This window comes from Aythya marila (assembly GCF_965140915.1).
Source record: "Aythya marila genome assembly, chromosome: 2".
NCBI lineage: Eukaryota > Metazoa > Chordata > Aves > Anseriformes > Anatidae > Aythya > Aythya marila.
The window spans coordinates 121,680,516-121,706,497 of record NC_139043.1 but is presented as its reverse complement, the minus strand read 5'-3'; the positions used below and the strand labels follow the sequence as shown (position 1 = coordinate 121,706,497).

The 25,982-nt window shown below is 39.8% G+C and overlaps 1 protein-coding gene across 1 annotated transcript in view; it reads left to right on the top strand.

The window, feature by feature from the left end:
• Nucleotides 1–12,386: 12,386 nt before the first annotated feature.
• CPA6 (carboxypeptidase A6) overlaps nt 12,387–25,982 on the top strand; it is a gene marked incomplete at both ends in the record, with an annotated part of 81,409 nt that continues 67,813 nt past the window's right edge. The window contains one exon of the mRNA XM_082755391.1: nt 12,387–12,487. Coding sequence (XP_082611517.1) covers nt 12,387–12,487 — 101 coding nt within the window. The remainder of the gene's footprint in view (nt 12,488–25,982) is intronic.

Below are 25,982 nucleotides of genomic sequence, written 5' to 3'. Positions count from 1 at the left end.
GTAAATAAAAGTAAATAAAAGTAAATAAAAGTAAATAAAAGTAAATAAAAGTAAAGAGATTGCAAAGGAAGTGCTGTCAATAGGGAGGAAGAAGGAACAGAGGAAGATGCAGTCATACATAACTAGAAGATCTGGAAACTAATGGACAAGTAGTGTGAATTAATAGACTGAGTAAAGGATGGAAAAATGTAATAGGATTCACCTCACTATGAAGTGAGCTTGGAGTCAGCTCTGTGAAGAGTTGGCTATACCAGAGTGCCTGGGGAAGGCCCTACCTGCCTCCCTGTCTTTATAGCAGCCCAGTCTGTCGGTGTGGGAGTGGAGCTGCTGGCAGCCAATGGATGCAGTAGCCTTCAGAAACCTTCACCCAGGCTTCTGCAGCAACAGACTGCCTCAAGACACCTGAAAGTCCTCGGAGAAGGTAAAAAAGTATATCTTACTGACTTCTGAATAGTATATTTCATATTACCCTCCAAAGCATTTGCAAAAATATGCATGCTTACTTGACTGATCACATAGGATTTTCTTAAATTAAACTATGCTCACTTCCACACCTGCACCTTTTTTCACTGCCAAACACATTCAAAGGCTGCAAATAAATGTTTAGTGCTTACATCTGAGTCAGTAAGGACAGAAAAGATCTTTTGTCATATACACACACCTATTTTTGTTGCGCTAAGCTGCTAAACACAGAAGAAAATATAGCTGCACTATTACTCGCAGTTTAAAGCTGGAAGAGCATGTGAGCAAGTGTCACCTGCTGGAGCTGCAGCTGCGGCTCTGCTGACACTAGATGGCAGGAGATGGAAATAAATTAGTTCCCGTAGGTCAGCCTTGCCTCCTTAACGAAGCGGTTTTACAAAACAAATCCCTGCAGTTTTGTAAATCAGGTAGTAAAACCACGTTGAAAGATATAGTGAGGATTCTGAAATGAAGTAGAACAGGTTTTTATGTATTTAAGGCTAAGATGCTCCTTGGAGAATCACTGTCTGTTCACATACACCAATATACTCGCAGTAATTAGATGGGGCTCAGCACGGTTTTAAAAAGAGATGGAACAGATTCTGTACACTTCAAACCACAGCAAAGTTTTTCCAGATGTGATTAGAAGGCTCTGGTGTGTTTAGGAACTAAATTACATGTAAGAAAGTTGTGGAACCCCAAACCTCCAAGTTAGAATGAGAACACAGGATGGAATTTAATGAGAGAGACAGACTATTCCACACCATGTAAAGGCTGCTTCTTTCTTCTGCTGAGGTTCTACCAGGCACAGCTAAGGGAAGCAATCTGAACTAGAGGGACTGAGGTCCTTGTTGGCACTTTAAAGAGGTTCATACCCACCTCTTGCTCCCTTCTAAAAGTTTATTCTCCATAAGGTCTGGCTTAAACCTTCATTAGTTTTGGACAGAAATCATATGAGCACTTTCTTCAGTGTTGTCAGTGCAGAGGCACCTCCATGCAATTCTTACAAGTATCCATCATCATTTCTTACAGTGTCATTTTCTCTGAAAGGGACAGAGTACTAAAACAGCCTTTTTACAGAATAAAATTTTTACCCACCCCTTAGAGCAGCTTTCACTTCAGTACTGGACTTGCAAATAGGCAGTGCCTCCTCCAGCTTTTCAAGCCCATGAGGCAGCTGTCCTGCAGGAAAGCTGGAAAACAATAAATATGTGGTATATCTTATGAGTGTGGAATCTTTCTCTATGGGTTTATTGACGATAGGATTGTCTTTGTTTTCAGGTTTATACAAAGGTGTTGCTGTTGCTGGCAATCAGATCTCAGGACAAGCAGGAGAGGTGCTTATCTACAGGTTTAATGAAAGAGATTATGAAAACAGAACATGGTATTTTTACTGAGAATTGTTTGGATTTGGATTCAACCACTAAGTAAGTAGTAAGTAAGTAAGTAGGTCTAAGTAAGTAGTTACTGGTCAAGTGCCAAGAGAAGACACCAAAGCTCGGTCTGGAATTACTTATCTCATTCTACAAGTGATCTGTGCTAGCTAGAAATACAGAACATGTCTTTACAGCTATATGGGGTTACTATACAGAAACAAAACAGTGAATCTTGGTGATTTGTTGTCATTCTACTTCCTTGATTTTGAGAACTTTGTCATTGAATGCTTGGAAAGATCCAAGACCCCAAATGACACCTTTACTTTTCCATTCATTAAATGTTTTGTCAGTCTGTTTCTTTATAAGAAATATTTTAAAGGTTTTACTAACTACATCTACCACACAAGTCTGTAGTTAAGATAATACAGAGCTAGTAAGACTGGCTGGCACTTTTCGTTATTCATTAAGTTCTTTCTCAAAATTGGTGAGCATCATTATACCTCTTCTAGACAGGGAAACTCAAGCTGAGGAGGATGATGTAACTTGTGCAAGGTCATCAGCAGGCTAGCAGCAAGGTCTGGCCAAAAGGTTAAGCCCATCAGACTCCTGGTCCTGGATTCTATCCCTTGTAAATACCCATTAATAGGTTTTGGCTACCTTCGTCATCTAGAATCTTCTGCTTTCATATTGATATTTGATAGGTAGCGGGTGATAAGGAGATCAGCTTACCCCAGTAATGGCAACTGGGCTAGTCACTGTGCCACTAAACCACCTCAGTTGAAGGACCCTTCCACATTTAATGTGGATCCTATAAAATACAGGATATTTGTCTCAGATGTTATATAATAAACATCTACAGACAAGAAAATCAGGTCATACCGAACTTAAACCATCCAAATAACCCTCTGTAACTCATTTCTCCTCTGTTCATTGCACTGGTTGAGTTTCATTTGTAAGTAAATGCTTTCCAGTAGTGATTTTACATTTACTTTAAGATCACTGATGAAAGTACTAGATCAGATTTGGTTTTAACATCTGTATAGCCCTGCTCAGATGGTTCCCATTAATTACAGTTTCCTAATAATCACAACTTCCTGTATTTATCTGTCAGATGGTTCTTAAGTTGTGCTTCCACACTTTATTAATATCGAATAGGGTCATTCCTGATTTGTTCTAAACAGAACATTATGCTATATGAAATCATTTATTGTACTTCTCAAAAGTCTGCACCTATATGGACATCTGCACTAACCCAGCTCCAGGAGGAATAGGTTATACTTTGTGAACTAATATCAAGCATATTTTATTTAAATCATTTGAGGTAGCTTACTTCACAAACTGTACTGACTAACATTACTTTCACTTCAACCCTCAGACTTTTTTTTCTAATTCCAGCCTGTATAAACCAATCCTCTGTCTTCTGTAGGGCTTTTCTCAGACCAACAGGTTTATGTTTACTGGGAGCAGCCACTTCACCTTTATAATACATAATATGGAACAATATTAAACTTTTCCAGAAACTTTTCAAAAAATTTATTTAAAATCATGAGGGGCAAGGATACAGCTCCTCTTGTATAAGAACATGACATTGCTTTTTGCTTCCTTCCAAACACAGAACAGATTTTCCTATTGAACACTTCTGCTATTTTTGCATTATTATTAATGATTTACCCATCAAGCAGTGGCTCTTTGCCACTGCTAGGATTTACACCATACCCAACGTATTTAAATCCCTTTAGTTCTAAGGCTTGCCAGCCATGAATTTCTCCCTGATTGTTCTATGTCCCTTCATAATTCATAATTTATGAAGTGTAAAATTTGAAATATATTTCTTCTCTCTTATTATTATATATTGGTTTTGTTGTTGTTATTTAATTGCTGCATATATTTCACTACTGAACAAGGATGGGCTTTGTGCCAATGCCATCCTATTTCCTGGGAAACAGAAATTGTTGCATGGTGTCTTCAGTCCATAAAACAATCTCTTCTCAAATAATATTTAATTCAATGCAGTCTTTTATTTTCATATGTTAGGGTGTTGCCTAGGAAGTGACTTCTCTTTTTAACTTAGCCTGTAACAAACCCCCACCAGTACCCTTCCTGGGCTTTGTTAACATGTTGATCCATAAGCATTCAAGATCCCACAATTCTTTCTTAATGAATTTTCAAACAGGTAACAGTGTATTTAATGTGAAAAGTCTTAGTGTCATATGATTTTTAGTCTCTCCACCCTTCCTACATCAATTGAAAGCAGTTCCTCTACAGTAGAGTAACTGGCCTTCATAAGGTGTTATAGAGGAAGATTATTACAGCTGTTTTACCAAGGGATGCCATAAATTATCTGTATTCTTGATAGGTAACTGAGAATACTGACAGAACGTACAACTGCCTCTAAATCACCTGATGACGTTTTGAGGACTGAAGATGTATGGAATGGAAGGAAACATCATGGCACTTCTCATGCTCTGGAGGGTAGGAATATATTCCAGCAGCAGGATGGTACAACTCCAGATAGCTGGATGGCACAACTCCAGATAGTTGGATAGCAATTTCATCTTAAGTTATGACCTTCCCAGCTGTTAGAGGATGCTCTAGATAGTCAGTCTGAATCTTTGGGTTTAATCCAGAGAGAACTCTTTCTGGGCTGAGAAATTTTCACTATGGAAACAGTTTCCATGGTGCATGGATAGTCTAATTCTATCAGATATATCAAACAATTTGACAAAATTTAACCAAACTACATGCAGACATATTTTCCATTTTCCCAGAAACAACAGTATTTTTCTCTCTGGCAATAATTGTGTCACAGGAAGCAAAATGCAATTCTGCTCAAATATTTCTATTTCAATGAAGACATTACTTGGCTAGACCATCCATATTCATATAGATCTTCACAACGCAGCTTTGTACTGAGAGGAGAGCAAACCACAGGTCATTCCCTGGTCTTCACACTTGATGTTTTAGCGTAAGGAGATTTTACACTCCTGGGAGACAAGATTCAAAAAAAAAAAAAAAAAATGTTCATGGTTTGATACCTTAGGCTCTTGTTGAGGGCAGGAAAGCAGGAGACTGGTTGTGCTGGCAAAACAAAGTTTAGCAAGATAGTTGAATTGATAATTGAACTGATACACCTTTTTTAAATGTTACAGTAAGGGATTATCCCACCTGCATGGTCACACAGAGATTGAAGGATGGTACATGAGAGAAACATTTTAAAGTGTTGTGAAACAGTAGAAAAAAGGTATCTCTTACAGAAGTAACAAGCTGCCATCCACTGACACTACTCAGAGAAGTGAAACATGGTTTTACAGGCTCCTGAAGGGTAAAGGTGTCTTCTACTCTACTTAGCTATTAATGCTCAGTGTTTTCATGTTTTAGTGTCTGTGGTTATTAACACAGCAGCTAAAGACATTTTTTCACTTCATTGTTTTCAGGTTTTTTTCTTGTTCCTCCAACAGAGAAATGGCCTATCAAGAGGTAAGTGGAAGAGCATTTTTACATTTGGAACACTTGAAAGGTGGTTTTGTTGTTGTTGTTGTCATTTGCTTACACAGGGAGGTTTAATAAACCCAGAGGAAAATAAAGTTAGAATTTTTTGATCTCATCTGCCCCAGCCACTTGCTATCATGCCAAAAATCACCATGTTTAACAAAGCAAGAAATGATTAAGTCTGCCCTGCTACCCAACATATCAGACAGTAGGTACTCATCTAATGAAGGAAAAGAGATACTGCGTTCAGATCATGTACTATAAGGTTAAGCTTAGCTCTCACACCTAGATGACTCTCTAAAATGTGGTCTAAAATATTGCATATCCTTGCTACACTGAAGTACTACATGAAATAGCATTACCAACTACAAGGATGCCAGGTGAAAACAACTATTAGTCTGATTTAAAGGAAAGTATGTGAAGTAAAAAATTGAGAACTTTTAGCAATTTTTTCCATGTTTTCTGCAAATTGTTTTCAATCCTTTCTCTTAGAAAGAGTTAGAAACAATTTTAGAGGGTGTCCTCTATTTTTTTTTTTTTTTTTTTTGAATGAAAAGAGTGTAATAACTAATTTTAAAGGAACAGGCCCCCAACAGTAGATTACTTCAGGTAAGTTTTTAGACATATTCTAATCTTTCAGTGTACATTTCTAGATCCCATCACCTCCACCTTGACTATGCTGCAACTTTGAGTACCCTAAAGGTTCAGCCACCTTGCCTTTTCTGATTCAGTAGTAACTCACTCCTGATTTGAACTGCAAGACTCTGAAGTGTGTTCACTGCTTCACCTACCAAGATGGAGAAGTATCAAATTAATGTCAGGGAGGAGCAAAGGCTGGTGGCTCCCTGTAAGCCATGGCTGGGGGTGGTGGGGGCCCACTGGGGCATCTGGCAGAGCCTGGCACCTTCTCCCATCCCACCAGTCTAACTAGGAGATGGCAGCAGGGGGGCATTGGGGCAGCCCCAGTCCTGGGCACTGGGAATCTCCCTGGAGACAGGGACAGGACCAGGCCGAGGCTGTGTTGGGATGTAGGCCCAGGGTGGGCCTGGCTGGGCAGGGTAGAGCTGCAGGGAGCTGGAGACCAGCCTTGCTGCAGCCACTCTAGAACAGGGGCCAATGGCCCTGGGGGCTGTAATGGGGTTCTGGGCCCTCAGCAGGGTGGGGGAGCCCTGGGAGAGAGGCAGGGACAGCAAGGGTTAGGGGGATCCCCTGGGGCTCTGACAGTTTTACATCTGCCAACTCAAGACAGTTTCTTCTCATGGCAGCACATCCTTTTTTTTTTTTTTTTTTTTTTTTTTTTGAAAAGCTGATCACAGACAAGGGTTTCACCTTGCTCTAGCACTGTCTGCTTGTAAGACGCAAAGATGTTTTCATTATATATGCTTTTGGGGGTCCTCTTGTTTTTCTTCTGTTATGTTTCCTACCATATTTCACCAGATCTAGACTTTATTCCCTGCCTCTTTAACACTTCAGAACTGGAATGACAGGATCCTGCAATACCAGTATTTTTCACCATTCACATTTTTCAATCTTTTCAACATTTTTCAGCATTCAAGTTGCATAAAGCTCTGAAGTACATGGTACCTAATTATATACAGCTTCAAGCTATTGAGGCATCCAAATTTGAAGGAGGACAATCCAAATATCATTCCAAGCACAGATGGTAAAATGACCTGATAATTATCAGGCAATGTTAAGGGCGAGAAAGGGAGGAGGAGGAAAGATACTTTTCATGCCAGTGCAGCTGACAGATAAATTATCATCTAAGTAGTTTCTGTTTCACCTATCTTCAGGATGGTGTTATATGTAATGTTTCTTTTCCTCCTAGAAACATTCAATCAACTATATAATGATAGTCCACTGCAGAACTTCTGCAGCTGTGAGCTGTTTGGGGAGTCTCATACCACACTATTTCATTGAACTTACTCCTTCAAATGTACCTTTTGTTTCTAAATATTTTTATGTGCACATATGGTAAATGGTAGTTGATATAAATAAAAACCCCGCACCTGTCATCTTTTGTGCACAGTAGCTGCTATGGAACAGTTATAAGCATTGCTCACTGGTTCAGAAGTCAGATTTCTCACAGTGTTTCAAAATAAACATTGTTATTATTTTACCTTTCTTCTCAACATTATAAAAAATAAATAAATACATAAAATTACTGGATATCCAGTGATTACAAACATCATGTGTATATTATAGTTAATGCCAAACATAATCTTCCATTGTGAATATGCCCCTGCCCTTGGAGTAAAAGAAGTGAAACTGTATCTAACCTTGAGTATGCTTAGACAAGTTTGGGACTCACAGAACTATGTTTGCCTTTTAGATTAAAAATACAGTCTTAAAAATACAAACTTACTCATGGCAAATGTTCCAGCAGTTATTGCCAGGAGACCCAAATTATAGATTTACGGTTGCCAAAGACTTGCTCTTTCATCTGGGACAAATCATTCAGCCTCCCCATATACCTTAATATCGCCATCTGCAAAACCAATCCAATCCTCCACGAAGTTAGAGGGCCAACGTCTTTAATGACTGCAACATACAGAAATTCAGAAAGGGTTGGAGGAATGTGAAATACAAGTTCACCATGTTACTAGACACAAATCATTTGTACAGAAAGTAAACAGACATGATTTGTGTAGGAGGTGCAAGAAATTTTTAAATTGCCATTGTTGTATTTCCCAGTTTGAAATTTTCAGCATGACAGAAAGACTAGAGATACTGCTTGCCTGATGGAAAGATTGACAATGCCCTCAGATGTACAGTTTAATTTTGAGATAGTCCTGTGTGAAGCCAGCAGCTGGACTCAATGACCCTTATAGATACCTTCCAACTTGGGATATTCTGTGATTTTATGACTTTTCACTGAAATTAAAATCTTTTAAGTTCAGACGTAGCATTTTTATTTATTTATTTATTTAAATGTTGTTTCTGTTGCAGGGGTAAAGGAAAATCTGATACAAAGTCTACATAGAGTCACACTACAATTTGTTTATCCAGTTAGATACATCTCTTGCTCAAAAAAAAAAAAAAAAAAAAAAAAGGTATTGTCAAGACAAAAGCTTTTTTTTTTTTTAAGTACTCTTAGCCAAAAGTTTAAAAGAAGTGACTCTGCATGTCTTAAGGCAGAATCTCCAAAGAGCTTTCGTTCACAATGTTGGCTGTTACAGGTCTGTCAAAGAAATTTTTCTTTCCTATGGGCAGTTTTAATAAAGAATTCCATATGTATAAATAAAGCAATGAATACAAGCATAACCCTTTTTCTAAGAATAATACCTTGCTATGGAACAGAACTCGTCAGGTTATGCAATATTGTCATTTGGTATTATCTATCAGCATGGTTTCTAAAGACTCCTATAGGGAGTTGATGTGTTGATGATTTGCCTGTTACATATCTAAAACATTAATGTTTTGTAAAACATATCCAAGATAAATATCTCTCATTTCTAGAAAATGGAAAAGAATTTCTAAACTGTGTTTATGTCCTTCTGTAGAATAAGAGAATAATAGCTGAAGAGAGGACAGAAATATGTTGAGTGAAAGAGGAGATGTGAGTGAGGATGGGGACAGAGGCAGGGAAAGGTAGCAAACAAAAGCACAGACACCTCAAATGTCTTGCCACTGCAGTGACCCAACTAAGGTAGGGTAGCCCCACTAAGTTGGTAGCCCAACTAAGTTTATGGTAGCTCAGGTACCAAGAGCAGCCTGTCCCTGATAGTACAAAGCTCAGCACAACCTGAATAACCGGCCCCAGGAGTAGATAAATCCACAGGCTATCAGCTCTCTGTTGCTACAGTAACACTCCTGACTACCCGAAGTTAAAGTTAACTCAACCATGGCTTTCACGCATGGATTATATTGCTTTCATGTTCTTTTAGACCCGTACCTAATCTAGCTCAGCATCAGAAGAGCCACTCTCACTATCCTTCAGCCCTCAAGGTCTCTGCGTGAGTTAAAGGAAATGGAGGCTAGGTCTTTAAAAGGACATTGCACCCAATCAACCTCAATTTTTTAACTGGTTGTAGCAGTGCAAAACCCAGCATGAACACACTTATTCCAATTTAGTATTAATCAGTGTGATTTAAACTAGAACAATATATGCCTTGTTTAAACTCCTGTTTCTGTTTCATTATAGTTCTAACAAACATGCAGCAAGGATCATTTATTTATTCAGGCTATTGCAACCTTCTCACAAAGATGAGACTTGGGACAGCACAAAGGTATAAAACATGCTTATAAGAAACTATTTCCCTTTTTCAGTTCTTCTGTGCAATTACAGGCTTCTCAATAAACAGCATGTTCTCAAGTTCGGGTACCACATGTGGGCTGCCTGCCCACCTACTTTATATGAAGCTTTTCTTGTTTTCATGTCATGTAGAATTGCCTCTGTTTCAATAGCCTGTGCTCCCTGTAAAGTGTGGGATGCTGTGCTAAATCCCACATCTTGATTCATTAAGAGGGAAATCATATCCCAGACTTTCTCCTGCTCCTTCACAGGCTCTCATCACCTTCAAGTCAAAGCTGCACACCAGAACCCTGGTGTTGGCAATTCCTCTTTTCAGCTCCAAGAAATGGAGGAAAAGAAATCCTTATTTACTTCCTCCAAAATTCTTTGCTTAACTGGGTGCAAGTTTTATAGCCCCATCTTGTCAGGCATGTTAGCACATGCATAACTTCCAGGCTCGACTAGAGTGTTTAAATCCTTTGCTAGTTGCCAGTATTACAAAGTTCCAGCTCTCCCTCCAGCCTGCCCAGCTACCCATTATGATTTAAAGTGATGGACCAGAGGGAGACCAAGGGACCTGTATAACCCTTCACTATCCCTATCTCTATTAAAGCTCTTTCTGATATTTGGGGCTATTTGTCTCTCCAGCTTCTGCACCATTCTGAAGGTGTAATTTTAAATTTATTTTAAACAGGCAAAAGTAGTACCTGTTAAAAAAAAAAAAAAAACAGATACTCTTTATGAGCGCTTATCCCAGATGTTGTTATTTATCTTTACTAATTGGTTTTGGTGCTTGACCTTCTCTATGTTCTCGCGTTTTAGTTTTGAGGAATGTTACAGGAAGGCAAGATGTAAGATTGAAGGACAGACCAACAGAAGTCTACAGTAAAATTCTCCTTAACTCTGATTAAGATGGGATTTAATCTTAAAAGCAAAAATTTTAGAATAGGCAAACTGTTTTGAAAACAGAAGCTGATAGGGAATTTTTTTTTAGATGAAATGGACCCAAGTCTTCAGACTGAAAGCCAAACTGTATTTTGCAACCATTTTAATAAATCAGCGTATTACCTGATGTGCTTTAGGTGTAGGAAGGATAGATAGTAAGAAAAGTAAGCAAGAAAAGCACATGAAATAAAGTCTTGCTTTTTGCTTCAAGATCATACTCATGCCCTCCAAAAGTCACTTAGACGCAAATTCATGACAGCTGAAGTCACCTCTGAGCAAACAGTAGAGCTTATATATTAAATATGTAACCATAAAGTTAGAACTGCATTTACTACAAGAGTGAAGATTTGCAGAAAATGTTTGTTGTTGTTGTTGTTGTTGTTTGTTTGTTTTTGTTTTGTTTGTTTGTTTTCCCTTTAGGAAATTGAAAGTGTTTTTGACAACAGATGCACAACACCCCATGTTGAACACACATCTGTGTACAAGCACACACGTACAAATTAACATCTGTGTAACTCCACCAAAAGCAAATTTGAGATTTTAAGCAGGATATATTCTGGGATTTTGAGAGAGAAAACACCAGTAACCAAGCAGAAGGGAATAATCATGCCCTGGACCAGGTATTTTCCATCTCCAGACTCTATCGCACAGCCAGTGTCAGATTTGGTGCCAGCATGGAAAGAGACAAAGGAAAGGTTCATTCACCTTTCAGCAGCAGAACATGAAGTGTGTGTGGTTTAATACAGAGCTTTTCAAAAAGCTCCCTGTGTCTCTGAAACATTAACAGGGATTTACAGTAGTTCTCACACATGTTCAAATATCAGCTGGTTTCATTTGTCCACAGCCCACTCTCCTCTTTCCTCTCAGAGAAGCTGAAGAGCAGTTGATTTTGAAGCACAAAGTCAACTTATAAGTATCAAAGGAGCTATCAATTTATTCATTTTGGCATTTCACTTTTACCTATTTTATATTTTAATAAGTGACCTGCCTGATTCCTATAAACTACAGCTACTTGCAGGAAAACTCTCCCCATTTTACTTGCCGATCCCAGTGTCCCAGTGACCTATCTTCATGGGAGCTTTTCACCCCTCAGCAGCTTGGAAAAGAAAGTGCAAAAGCGGAGTTTAAAAGAAAGAAGGAGAGAAATAGTGTAAGAAAGAGAGAAAGAGAGAGAGAGAGAGAGAGAGAGAGAAATAAGAAAGAAAGAAAGAAAGAAAGAAAGAAAGAAAGAAAGAAAGAAAGAAAGAAAGAAAGAAAGAAAGAAAGAAAGAAAGAAAGAAAGAAAGAAAGAAAGAAAGAAAGAAAGAAAGAAAGAAAGAAAGAAAGAAAGAAAGAAAGAAAGAAAAAGAAAAGTTTATATCATCTTAGGGCAGTCCCTCTTCCCCTTCACACTCCAGGCCCAAGGCTCTTGGCAGCGCGCACAAATCCTACCTTTTCCCTCCGCGGGTCCCGACGGACCCTCTCCAGCACCCCACGTTTAGGCTCTCTCTGCCCCCTTACCACACTCAGTCCTTTGCCCGGCGGCCAAACTCACCCCCGCACACTCACCTACCCCCCTCCGCCTCCCGAGGGGGCTGTGGCGAGGCACCTGCAGCGGCGGCACCCCCAGACCGAGGGAGGGGACTCCCAGACCGAGGAGAGGACACCCCCAGGCCGAGGGGAGGACACCCCCAGCCCAACCCTCCCGGCGCCGTCCTCCCCCCTCTCCCCGCTGCCTTCTCCCCCCCGCGCCCCCCGCTCCGCTCCTCCCCGGCCACCGCCTCCGCTCCGCTCCGCGCCGGCTTTGTGTGCGCGGTGGCCGCCACCCGGGCAGGGTCCCGGGTCGCATGTCCCGGTCCCGGTCCCGGTCCCGGTCCTGGTCCCACTCCCGGCCCCTCATCATGCCGCCCCGCCGGCTCCCCGCCGCCCTCCTGCCCCTCCTTTGTCTGCTCTGCCTCCAGGCTGCGCTGCCGCTCCGCTCCCACCGCGGCCGCTACGCCGGGTAAGTGCCCCCGCAGCCCCCGCCGAGGGCCAGGACGGGCTCGGGCTCCAGGATTCAATATTCCCTCCTGCAGCCGCCTCCCAGCGGCGTGCTCCGGAGCCAGAGCGCTGGGAAGGATGCTTGCGCTGAAGAGAGGCGAGGGAAAAAGTTTTGGTGCCCTGCTAGGAGCTGCCACCGCGTAGGGGAAAGGGGGGAAATAAGTGTAGGGGGTTCACTGTGGAATGAATGAAGGTTTGGGTTTTCCTTTTGGGGAACGTGGCTTAATGCAACTTGAAACTGTTTTATTTTTTATTTTTCCTTTAAATCTGTGTGTGGTTACAATTCCCAGGCAGGAAGAGAACCTGATTAACCTGGCTGTAAGTGAGTGAAGGGTTCCATGTGTATTTCAAACGAGACTTTTTTCTTCATTTAAAGTCCAAGTCTGTGTTAGAAGGATTGAAAAGTAGTAGACTAGAAAGTCGTTGTAAACTGTAAACTGTGATATCGCTGCTAAGCTTAGTCGCCAAACTGTGTCTGCCTGAACTAGAGAGTTTCTTTTTAACAAGTATTTAATGAAATTGTGTCTGCAAGAGATTAATGATGAAGATGAAAATAAAGACAGCCAAACATAGGACTACTACCAACCAATGGCATCTTTCAACATACAACATAAAATTGATTCAAACTAACCAGCGAATTCCTCAGGACAAGCACGCATCACTGTGGAAGTAGGAGCTGTATAATCCTTTTTATTTTGTTAAAGTAACCAAACCAGGCATATAAATTACACTACTAAAATGAAGTTTTTTTTTTTTTTTTTTAAAAAAAAAAAAAAAAAAGAAAGAAAAAAAAAGGTAATGTGATAGGAAGCTATTCACCTTGGGTCACTATTACTGATAGGAAGTAGTAAAACAATTGACAGCTGTTTCATCATCTCTGTTTGGTTCCTCGAGTCCCAGTAGCTATCTCACTGCGAAACCAAACCAGGCACCAGTCAGGAGCCTGCCTGGAGGCAATGGGAAGGCATAGGACAGAAAACCAAACTCCTCTTTAAATCCAGGGTTCTGTCATAAGTCCTGTGCAACAACACCATTCTACCTGAAACCCAATGTGCAGTCATGGTCTCTGTAAGACATGATTTTTTTTATCTTCAGGATTGTACTCAATTTGTTTGCAGATGACATTGAGATGAAAAACAAGTTCCCAGTGCCGGATCATAACTTCTTCTCAATATTAGTTACATACCTTATCTGTTGCTGGATGCCTGAGATGTCAGAACATGCATTTTAATATCCTCTAGGTTTAAATAAGATTGTCTATCTATAGTTCTGTCAATTAAAACAGGAAAAAAAAATGCCTGCAGGTTCAAGTGTTGTACCTCTGCTAATTCATGTGGTTCACCGATTTTTCAATTCAATTCTTGAATGTTAATTTATTTATTTTTTTAATCTTTTTCTTTTTTGAGTATTTGATGTGTCCTGGGTGGCATGTGAAAACCCACAAAAATTCTTCCCTGTTGATCCTTGCCCTAGAAGCTTCTGCAGAGTGTCTAGCCCAGAAAAAAGTGAGACTTCTTGTCAACTTCCAGAATCTGGGCAACACAACAAAAAATCAGAAAAAAAGACTAGCATTCATTACAAAAACTCTTGGTCAATAGGCAATTGTAGCATGGGGGTGAGATACATTTACAAGTCTTGCTGAAAATGTGGTCCCATTTGTAGCACAGACCAGAATGTGTAACATGTGTGCAACACAAACTTGAAAAACAACCTGATATTTTTCCCACTCTGCTAATTTTTTTCCATTACTACCATCCTGGCATTATTTGTGCCAACAAAAGATGAAGAAAAATCAGCTTGTAACAGGTTGAGGGTTTCTTTAGAACTACAAATATTTCTTGTCCTTTCGAAGCTTCTGCCACCAGCTCAAGGTCCTGGGCAGAATCATTTATTTTCCTCCGCATGTTCAACTGATTGGGAACAGTTGAGCTGGTGTTGCCTTCACTACTGAGCCTGGTCATCACCCAGAGGAAAAATTATTTGGTAGGTCCTTTTGGAGGAGGGCAGTCAGGAGGTGAATATAGTTTTCTAATGTTCAGCATTAAAAGGCGTGTCCCAACTATTTGAATTCTTTCTGGGCTAAGAATTTTGTGTCAGTCCTGGTCACCTCTGTTGTGTCAGAAGCTGTACCATGTAAGGGGAAGGCATAAATATAATTAGGGCAAAGGGATGAAAGAAAAAAAAAAAAAAAAAAAAAAGCAACAGAATGCATTTCTCATAAATTTAGACCAGCACTAGGAGGCACAGAACAATTGCAGTTCTTTAGCTAAGGACTCTGACCTAATATGATTAATTGGTATCCCACATGTTTCTCCAAACTAACTCCTCCAAACTCTGTTGAGAGCAGGCAGGGTATGCCACAGGGACACATCTTTAAGCAAATAGCTTCCAGATACCTTTGGGAAGTCAACAAATAGTTTGGAAGTCTCAGCAAAGAGCAGCAAATAAGGCAGCACCTCTCATGCCCACTGAGTTCTTGCAAAGTCTCGGGCACGGATGTATTTGCCTTCTGCTGCCTCACACAACAAGCAAGAGTCCAACCTGCCCCTATGCTCTTGTGGCTGCAGGAACTCAAGGAGGAGCTTAAGGAGCTTGAAGCTGCCACCCTCCCCTCTCAAAGACCCTGAAAATCAGCTACCTCACATCAAACTCAGTACTATATTCCCCTACCCACAGTTTTTCTGCTCCCACTTGCATGCTCATTCCAAAGGTTCCAGTGGAGATAGGCGAGGTGGGGACACATCAGGGTTTGGAGAGTTGCTATGGTGCATTCATGAGGATTTTCCAGGAGGCCATTACCAGAGGTTCATACAGGGGCAACAAGGATGATCAAATGGATGGAAAAGTTTAAGTGCCAGAAATAACTGAGTAAGCTAGGATACTTTTGTTTCCAGTAGAAGTAATTTAGGCAATGACAAATATCAACAAGCTTTGAGGCACAGGGGGGTGGTGGATAGAGATCAGTGGTTCCCTGTTTCCTCCCACAGGAACTGGGAGGCGTAAGATGAATCCAGTATGACCTAGGTTGAAAAGAAGTTTCTTCACCCCACTGGTGTGAGACCTGTGGAACTCTGCTGAAGTATGTGAAAGGTTTACCAGTGTCTAAGGGAGCTTGACAGATCCATGGAAGGGAAATCCTCTGAGAGTTACTAGCTATACCTTTGAAATGACATCCAGCCCAGGAAATCACTGAGGTGAAAGTAAGTGTACAGTGGAAAAGTACTTACTGGTAATATACAATTTTGCCTTGTTGCACTTCTCTTTTGACAGTTGTGAAGAGTAGGTTATTGGAGCAGATGGATTTATTTTATTTTATTTTATTTTATTTTATTTTATTTTATTTTATTTTATTTTATTTTATTTTATTTTATTTTATTCTGTAACCAAATGCAACAGCCTTTCAGCTCTATGATGAAAGAGATGGCTTCCCATAAACAGGTCAAGATTTCTTAGGGGGAAAATCACCTCTCTCATTTGTTCTTTAAAAATTACTAATAGGATTCTTTTACGTCAGCTCATCTCCCATCACCTGAAAGATGGTGGCTGGGCATGTACCTTTTGTTTTGTTTTGTTTTGTTTGCTTGCTTGCTGGAGGTTTTGGGAGTCCTTTTGAACATTGCATTGAGAAATCCACTCCTCCAAAAAGTTATAGCTTATGTGGGTTGCAGTACAGCAGATATTTGCCAGCTCTTTGCATCAAGTAAAAGCTACGATGCATTCTTATGCTATTGCACTTGGGGTGGATAAGAAACAGAAAACAGTAAAGAAATGTTCCATAATCCAAGACATAGTATGCTGTAACTACTGGGACATGACATCCCATAAACTGCACAAACCAACTGGTCATGCAGATAAGCACAGACATCAAATCTGAGAACATTCAGCAAATTTCAAATATTTTAATGCCTGTTAACATCCCAACATACCAAAGCTAAGTGCCTCTGATCGCATAGTACCTTATACACAATACCTAGGAATTGTTCTGTCTCATGGAAAAAACACATGGGATTGTGATAAAAAATGGTTGCTGAGGGAATTGAGAAGTGGGAAGGAACTCCTGTGCTATTCCCCTCCAAAGATTTTTTTCCAAATGTTTTAACCAGGTACTAAAAGATCTGTTTTGCTGAGTAAAAATGTTCTTTCTCTCTTCTACTCAGGTCTTATTTCCCACCCCCAAGTTAAGGTAAAATGTCATATACACTACTGGCAAAAAAAAAAAAAAATACATTTGGAAAGAATACCACCAGCATTAGGCTGAAGTCATAATTGTTCAAATGAAAACCACACTTACTGCTTCTCTGGATGGTGTCAGGGAGCTTCTGGAAGGTGAAGAGCAATGAGCTCTATAGCATCATGCACAAGCAAAACAGAAACACCAGTGATTCCTAGAAAGAGCACAGATCTGTGAAATCCATGACGACTCTGGCACCTCTATACCCATTCTGGTCTCAAGACCACAACTCTAATTTTTATGCTTTCTCATCACCTGATACTCTCCCAGCACAACATCATTTATGTTCTCCTAAAGGGAAAAAAAATACTGCCAAGTTTTGATTCCTTTTCTCCTCTTAAGCCCAGGCATGTTAAATTTACCTTTTATAGCCTCTCTATCCTCCTTATTATAAATGAGAAATATGAAGTGTTTCAGTTGCTCTTTCTTTCCCCTTTTTACTTTTTTTTTTTTTTTTCCAATAATTAGAACAACAGTGCACATCCACATTACACAGGCAAAGTGAAGGCTCCCAGCTCATTATGACTTTGTTTATGACTGATCTCCAGGTTCATGTCACCATGCAAGCCTGATCCTATACATGTCCAGATCAGGACCTTGTTGGGTGATGATGTGGTTCCTGTCTGGCTTCTGCATGTGGAAGAGAGGAGAAGAAAGCTTGAGGGTAGGGGAAGGTATAAAGAATCAGGACATGGGCAAAAAAAAGATAAAGAATAAGAACATGGTCACAACTTTCAGCCACACTTGAAGCTCTGAACCTTTCCTAGGTCCCCTACTTTATATGAAACCTCTGGTCTTCCTGTAAAAATTATTTTTTGTGAAGTGCAAGCCCTCAGTTTCTTCATTTTTAAAATTATATATGTTATAAACAGGAATGTCGAATATTATTAAATAAAATTCATGTCTGAGCTTTGTTTTGAGTCCAACAGTTATGTTCTGGAAAAAAAAAAAAAAAAAAAAAAAAAAAACAGCATACATTTAAGATGTACTTAGACAAAGATGCTTATAAAAACAGAATTTACATATCAAAGCCAACTGTTCCTTCAGTCTAAAGCATCTACTTTGAATCCAGCAGCTTCCACTGTCTTGTAGAAATAAGCAGGTGAAGAAACACAGCTTTTCCCAGAGCCTCTGGTACTAGTTGCAGTGAACTTCAGTGATTCCACTTCTACACCATATCCACTCCCTTCTATTTGCTGCTGCCATGAATTCACTTTCCTGGAGTCACTCTTGGGCTTCTTAAAATGATGAACTTAACCATGAATATTTTGCACAGACCTTTCAGAAGCACTTAGCCAGGAACAGATACTACATAAATAATGTACTGATTTTATTTATTTATTTATTTATTTATAAAATTGGAATCTAAAGTATGTGAATAAACTACATGAAAGACAGTGGAACTTACTTCCAGTCCAGAAAGAAAACCAAGGTTCTGGAATGAGTGAATTTGAAAAAGGGAAGCTAAAAATCTGCTTTTCCTGAATATATTGCAAATGTTTTGCAGGGAACTCTAGTTTCATATACTGTGTAGGACCATATCCCACACTGCACAATAAACAGGAGTCCAAGGTCTTCCGAAATCCTAATATCTGTAAAAATGCCATATGTACATCTAAAACAGCTTTACATGGTCAAAATGCCATAGGAAACATCCATTACTCTACCCAGTTGAGGGTGATAGGCCACCATTAATCATCTCTCACTGTCTCCAGGAGGTAACCTCTGTCATCTCTGTTTCATAGAACTGTCTTTCATTTATCTTTTCTCCTTAATTTTACTTCTGAACACATCAAAGAAATTGTGCTTTCTCTATTATGAAGCATACTATTTAAGGGGGTAAACTGTGTATATAACATTCACGCAAAAGTCAAGAAAAAAGCTGATATTGAGATCGTATATTGACAGTCTGTCCAGCAGTCCTGTAAGCGAACCCTGCCATTAGTATCCATATAGCACAGAAAACTGAAAGCAGGCAGAGGAGTTCACCATTCATTACTTCTACTGTTCAAGCAGTATGAACAGCAAGAGATGGGGAGAATTTTCCTGCAGTTTGACCCTCTAAAAGAAAATAAACAAAATAGACTGTCTTGCGACTGTCCCCTGCCCAACATGCTTGGCTATTTATGTTATCAGAACTATTTTTCAGGCAGAAAATAACTTTCAGCAAATATTGTGCTCTCTGTTCTACTTACAATGATAAGTAGGTTTGGTTGCAAAATGAGAACTAATAATTACAATTACACTAGACCTCTTTCTGAGAACCCTGCTGCAGGCAAAACTCCTTACAGAACTTAACAGGACTTTTGCTGGTCTCAGATTTGCAGGAACAGACTTATAGGCAGCAAACTTCTGGAGACAATTAAGCCCAGTCCTAACTTTCGTTCAGTATATTTTGATTCTGATTTATAAAGTCTGTGTTCACATAGTCAAGTAAAAATATGTGGTTCCCGTTTGACATTGGTGCTAGAGCAAAACCTGTATTGATTTTGTTATTTATGTTACACCTCAGTATATCAAGTCAGAATCACACCCTGAGCAGTCATGGACTGCAATGAATCTGCAAAGAAAACTCTAAAACCACTTTTTGTGCAAGACACCTGAGGGTAGGGGAGCTGAACTAGTCTGAATTAAAATTGAAAGCAACAAATGGATGGAGGCAATATATTCCCTTCTTTTTAGTATTTTGCATCTTTTGAGCTTGCCAAATGAGGAGGAAGGCCAAGGACTTGTTGCTTTCTTGTGCAACTGTAAAAACAGGCACTGTGCATCACCCGGGACAAGCATGCATGACTGGTCTGCAGGGCGGGTGCTCATACAGGCTGGCATAGAGCAGCTGGTGGGGAACACAGGCCCATCCCTTCTGCTGGGTCTGCTCAGTGCCAGCTGAATGGTCTGGAGAACGAAGCTCCACCAAGGCACCTCTGCCCTTGGGGAACACTGAGACTAGTGAGTGCACTTTTTAAAAGAGATGACACACCTTAGAGTTACCAGGCAAAGTAATGCACACAACAGCACCCACTAAGGAGGGTATGTTCTAGACTGCTTAAATATAGCCATGGAGAAACAGAAGTATCTTACCAAATCAAAGCATCTTTTCTGGCTGTTCTGCAGTTCAGTCAAAGCTCTGTGCTGGGGAAGCTACCAAAACCGGATTTTGAAAATGTAGTTTGAGGGAGGTTTATTGCAGAACAGTTGTTCTAAGAAAAAATTCTTGTTTGTTATACCATATAGTATTTCAAATACTTTCAGCAAAGTAATTATACAATTTGTAGCACCACATTGTTGACTCAGAGAAAAAAAGTCTCTTTTCATTTTTATTTTACATTTATGTTGCATTTGGACAATAATCTGTGATTACAGTATCTAACAGGTTTGAAAGGTGCAGGTAAGCAGTAGAAAAGGTGGTATATTTTAAATACAAGACATCATAGCAGACTTTATATTTGTTTTGAGAAACAGGTGGCACACATGATAAAACCATAGTCTATAGATGGATTTTTAAAGTGAGTATTTTGGCTTTTTTTTTTTCTTCTGAGGCACTGAAAGTGTTAACTTAGTTGAAATAAATGAGCAGATTAATCCAGGCATCTGAAGCCAGGCATTTGATTATATAAGAAAAGCATGGGATAGAACCCTGAAAGAAAGTCAAGTCTCGAGGACAGATGTGAGAAATGACTTCAGCAGGCCTGATGAAAAACTGGTGCACTTTGATTTACGCGACTGTACTCCTACCAAGATTACCACCAGATGCTACTCTAAGGCTGCAGGGTGATGATACAGCCAAGCCCCTAAACCCTCTAATGGCCAGACACTGCCAGGGGAGGCGGTTGTGCTCCCACTGCTCCAGATGTGCAGCCCCCCTGCCCCTGCTCTGGCACTGGCACTCCTCCACCTACTGCATGCCAATCCTGGGAGCAAAAAGAGCAAAAAACATCCCTCCCACCCCACCCCCCATCCCCCCTTTTTTTTTTTTTTTTCCAGGACTAGCTCTCAGTCTGTGATCTGGCTGCTTACTGCAGAGCCTCTGGGGTGTTAGTGTTGGCCTGGAGAAGGAGTGGCAATACCTGGTTTTCCAGTAGCCAGCTGGGTCAGGGGCTTCAGACCCCGTGTGCACACGTGCACGGGAGATGATCCTCTGAACCCAGTTAATTCCAGGTGTGAACTCTAAGGAACACAATGTGGCTTTATCTCAGCAGAATTTGGCTTCCTGATCACTCCCGACCACCAGATTTTTTTCCATGCCAATGTCAGTGGAACAATCCCAAAAGAGTGTTTCAGGCTCACCAAGAGAATAAGGTGATGCTTATTTTCAAACAAGAATCTTCCAAAAAGAGCAAAAGTTAAAAAAAAAAAAAAAAAAAAAAAGTTTAGTGCAGTACTAGCTATAGTCACGTGCACATGTGGGTTTTTGAAGCAAAGGGGCTTCATAATGCCTAATGTCTGTAACTCCTTTATATAACACACAAGACTGACATAATAGCATCTACAGAAAAACAACCTCTATATTCATTAAACAGGTTAATGTTAGATGGACTATAACTATTTCTCAGGAAAACAGGGCAGGAATTAAATACGGATGTTTTATTAAGAGCTCTGGCATTTTTGTCACAGTGCAGTTTCAACAGGGAAATAAACTTCAGGTTCACTTGCGCTGTACAGGACAGGCAGCCAAGAACATACTCTGCCTAAAATTTGTACCAAATAACAAGAATCACCATGTAAGCATACTGCCAAGTCCCAGCTTAATAAGGCCAGTGTCTCAGCAGCATGAGCTTGCATCTTCATCAGCAGTACACAGCATAAGGATGTCCTGTGGCACAAGGACAGCACGTCACGTCTTTATTCAGCTCTGTTATCAACAGACTGGATCCATGATCCATCTGCCTATGATAGTGACAATACAAAAAATAGATGGGGATCATTAAAGGAATATAAAATCTAAGTAATTTGCTTTCTTTGTAAAAATTAAATAGTTTCACCTTTCATCTGTTCAGCTGAGCTTGTTCTGTTGTTTTGTTTTTACATAAAGCAGTTATCTTAATTTTGGTGTAATTTTTAAATCATGGCATGTTTAATAAAGTTTCAGAGGAAATCAAAGCACTGGAGTATAAGCTTTAATATTCACTATCCAAGAGCATGAAAATAATTTGTGATGTGGTTTGTATTTTCTGAAGCCTAGCCTAGAACTGTAACTGCAGCAAAATATGTAATTATGCAGATTTTGATCATAGAATAGAATCACAGAATCTCAGAATCATTAAGGTCAGTAAAGATCTCCAAGATCATCTGGCCCAACCATCCACCAACCACCAATGTCACCCAATAAACCATGTCCCTAAGCATCACGTCCAACTTTTTCTTAAACACCCCCAGGGACGGTGATTCCACCACCTCCCTGGGCAACCCATTCCAATGCCTAACCAAATCCCTACTGCGAGAGTTGTTTCTGTTCTGCATTAAGCCACCATGAGGGAGAGTTGTGCAAGGAGCGAGAAGCACAGGAACACAGGGCTTCTCTGCCCAGCAGAAGGACAACCATGTCTCCTCTCTGCTTAGCATGGGCTAAGCATCGTCTGGGTACATTTAATGTATCTTAGAGGCCCTAGGCAGAGAAACATCAACTAGTCAACACCATCAACCCCTGTCAAACAGACGTGAAAAAGACTGTGATTTAGTCATTCCAGGTGGTTGTGGGCAAACCTGGAGACAGACATGGGCATCTCAGGCTCAGACTGAGGAAGGACTCAGGGGTTTCAACCTTTATTTTTGTCTACAATGCATATTGTTTGTCACATAATGTTATGTCTTTGAAGGCCTTACATCTAGTCCCACCTGCCAAAAGTATATATCAAATTAGGAAATATGTGTACTGGACACAGAAGAAGCTGTTTTTTGTTCAGAATCAGATTAGCAGGTGTCACAGACTTGGAGACTTTAGGACATCAGTGTCCCAGTTTAGCATCCAGGTCTTCTCTTTCATGGATGCTTAGTCGTTAACCAACGGGTAGCATGCAGCTCACCAGTGTGTTATATTCCCCATGCCCATCCCTCTTTCCTTGGACCTTTATTCTTTTCTCTATAAAATAACTAACATTTTTTGTCCATAAGATGAATGACAGACAAAAAGGTACCCAAAAAGTATGATAGTCAGCACAGGCTGCCACTGCCTGACCAAAGTGGCGAACAATTTGTAACAATTAGCATGTGTCACACACAGACAGATGGGAAGGTGGTTCAAAGCAGTAGAAAGGCAAATTAGCTTAACCCTCTGGAAGATGATGGAAAAGTGAAGTAAAGCTAGCCTCCTACAGCTGAAGGAATCAGTAGAGACTAGTGCTCAAGGTGAGTTAAGCCTTATGTTTTGTGTGACCTCTCCAGGTGCTGTAAAAATTTCACTGGGGAATGGTGGGCAAAGGGGTCCAGGGACCAGGAAAACCTGCTTTTTACTTCTGCTGAATGAAACTGTGAGGAGAAGTGAGGAGAAAACACACAGCTTTTACCTTTTCAAAACAGAATATCCTACCAATTTGCAGACAGTGAGACAGCACCATGAAACAGCTCAGGGTAAAGAATTATAGAGAACAACTGATCCACGATGTGTTCTGTGAAACCTGATCTTTCCATATTGTTTTTCTTTAATCCGGAGTCCATTATCTCTGCTGAAAAAAATACACGTGGGCTTTTATGTATGGCCTGCAGCAAGTCACGCCAGTCAAGTGGCTGCAGGCTGCACAGCTACGCTCAAGGAAAAAAAGCAAATGATACAGAAAGCATTCTCTTGTGTGGTTGAAGAGGACAGCTTGGTGAAAACCAGAAGGTATGAGGAAAGAGGAGTCCAATCTTCAGGAGTATATACTCTGATGTGAGATTAACTGACAATTATACAACATTTTAAAGGTTTATTCTACTTGTAATGTGTCTACCAGATTTCAGTTATGTTGTCAGAGCTAATGAAATACAGTCTTAATTATGAAGTAGCTAATAGCTGGCTAATAAAATGCTAAATAATCATTCTATTAAAACATATAAAAATAAACAACACCAAAAAAAAAAAAAAAACTTTTGGTGGGAGGAAAATGCTCTCTCAGAGATCTCACTGGGAGGACCAGGTTCACAGCACACAATGGAAAAAATAATTATTAGGGTGTATTTAGCAACCAAAAGTCCATCTACCCCACTGGAAAATATTACTTTTTCAGGAGAAAAAAATTACATAAACTTCAGGCAAACAAAGAAGGATATTTTAGATTAGTCATTGTATAAAGAACTTTGCTGCTTACAAGAATAAATAACTGGGTGAATTTAAGGTAATATTTTTAAAGTTATCAAATTACATGCACAGTATTTATTTTTACACTCCATAGCTATAAAACACCAGATGTCATGCAATGAAGTAATGTCAGAGGAAGACTGGAATCCATTGTCTATGAAGAACAGTCAGATGCTTGCTGTTAGCAGTGAAGTCTTGCTCATAAAACAAGTTTGCTTCAAATGCAAAAACACCAAACATGCTTCATTGCTTTTAAGACTTGTGCCCCTATTGCCTGTAGGTTTTTGTTGTATTAAGCTTGATCATTATTAATATGGCACAGGGAAGGGGGAGCTTAAAAAATCATTAAATGGAAGAACCAAAAATGGGTGTCAGTAGTCATCTTATGGTAGAGACTAGGTAAAGGAAACATTGCTTGTTGGATGCTTGTATTAATGAATGGCATAGATCACCCCACACTCTATTTTACAAACAAAAAGTGGTAGTAGAACAAAAGAAAAATAGTAGTAGAAGAAAAAGATATATTTTCCTTCTGAGAAGGAAAACACAACATTCATACATAAATGCAAAGTATCACCTCATATATTGTGCTGCTTTTTGTATAATGTAAGTTTTTGGCAGCTTATTCAAAGCTTGTAGCATGCCAACTCCATTTTCCGTGAAACTTTATGTAAGGATAGCTGGGGACACAAAACATATAACAAGAAAGAAGCTGCAGAAAAATGTAGCTAGCAATTTCATAGTTTTGTGCAGCTCTATATTTTGTGGTATCATTTCACACAACATATCAAGTGTAGCTCAGTGTGCACATATGTTGCACATCACAACTTTATGAACTGAAATAATTGCAAATGGAAATTAATTCATTTCATGAATTTATCTCAGTGTACAATGTAAAAAAAATAATCAAATTGTAAACATATATTCAAGTAAAAGCACAGAATGTGATTTTAGCTGGAATTTCTTTTAAATACCTAACAAAAATAAACACAACCATGTGTCCATGTTCTAATGTTAGTGTTTAGTGGGCATGTACTGTCTGCATTTCTTTCACCCCAAAATACTTTATAATTTAGCTAAATCCCACTCGTCTAGGTATATCAGATGAGCTGTCCTCATCTAGGGTAAATTAGAGTAAGGCTGAGGTTCAATATTCATCACACGTTTGAAAATTTGAGTACTTGAGATAAAATAAAACAAAACAAGCATTGCATTTCTTCATCTGGAACTTCATCTCACCTTTTAAGTCCATTTCAGTCAAATAGAGCTAAATCCTATTTAGCTACATTAACAAAAAAATCTCAGCAGAATTAAATAGGCCAACCAAATCTTTCTCTTCACTTTCTCCAGCATTTCACCTTCAGATGGGGAGAAAGTACATTAGAGGCTCTCTTTGATACAATCACTGGGTGTTATAGCAGCAGAAGCAGATTTCAGTGAAAATGCTGCTTGGGGAACATATCTTGGCAAGCAACAATTCCCTGATGGAAATAGCATTTGGCATCAGAATTTACTTCACAGAAGGCCTATGTACAGAGTTTCTCAGTTGTCGTTTTCAAAGAACCTTTCCTTTTGCTGGCTGTGCAGGTGCAGAGCTGAGATTACAGCCTGCTGTGTAAAAGCTGACTCCTCTTCCTCCTACCTGTCTCTCTGTTCTCACCTCCCCCTTGCTTACTTCATTGTCCTCGTATCTTGTTGCAAACAGCCTACAGAACAGTTTTCAGTAGGGACTGGCATTTTACCACATGCTGGATCAGCAGGTAACTCCTGGTCTTAGTTGCTTTGTGTTTCCTGTATAATCAGGTAGTAGTAGTTTCAGCTCTAACACAGCTCTTTTGGACAGTGGATCCAGACAGGATGATAAATAGCAGTGTTATACTGGTGCAAATAAGCTTAACAAACTTATTATTATGAATGCTTTCAATTTAGGGACTTGTTTTCAGCTGCACAGAA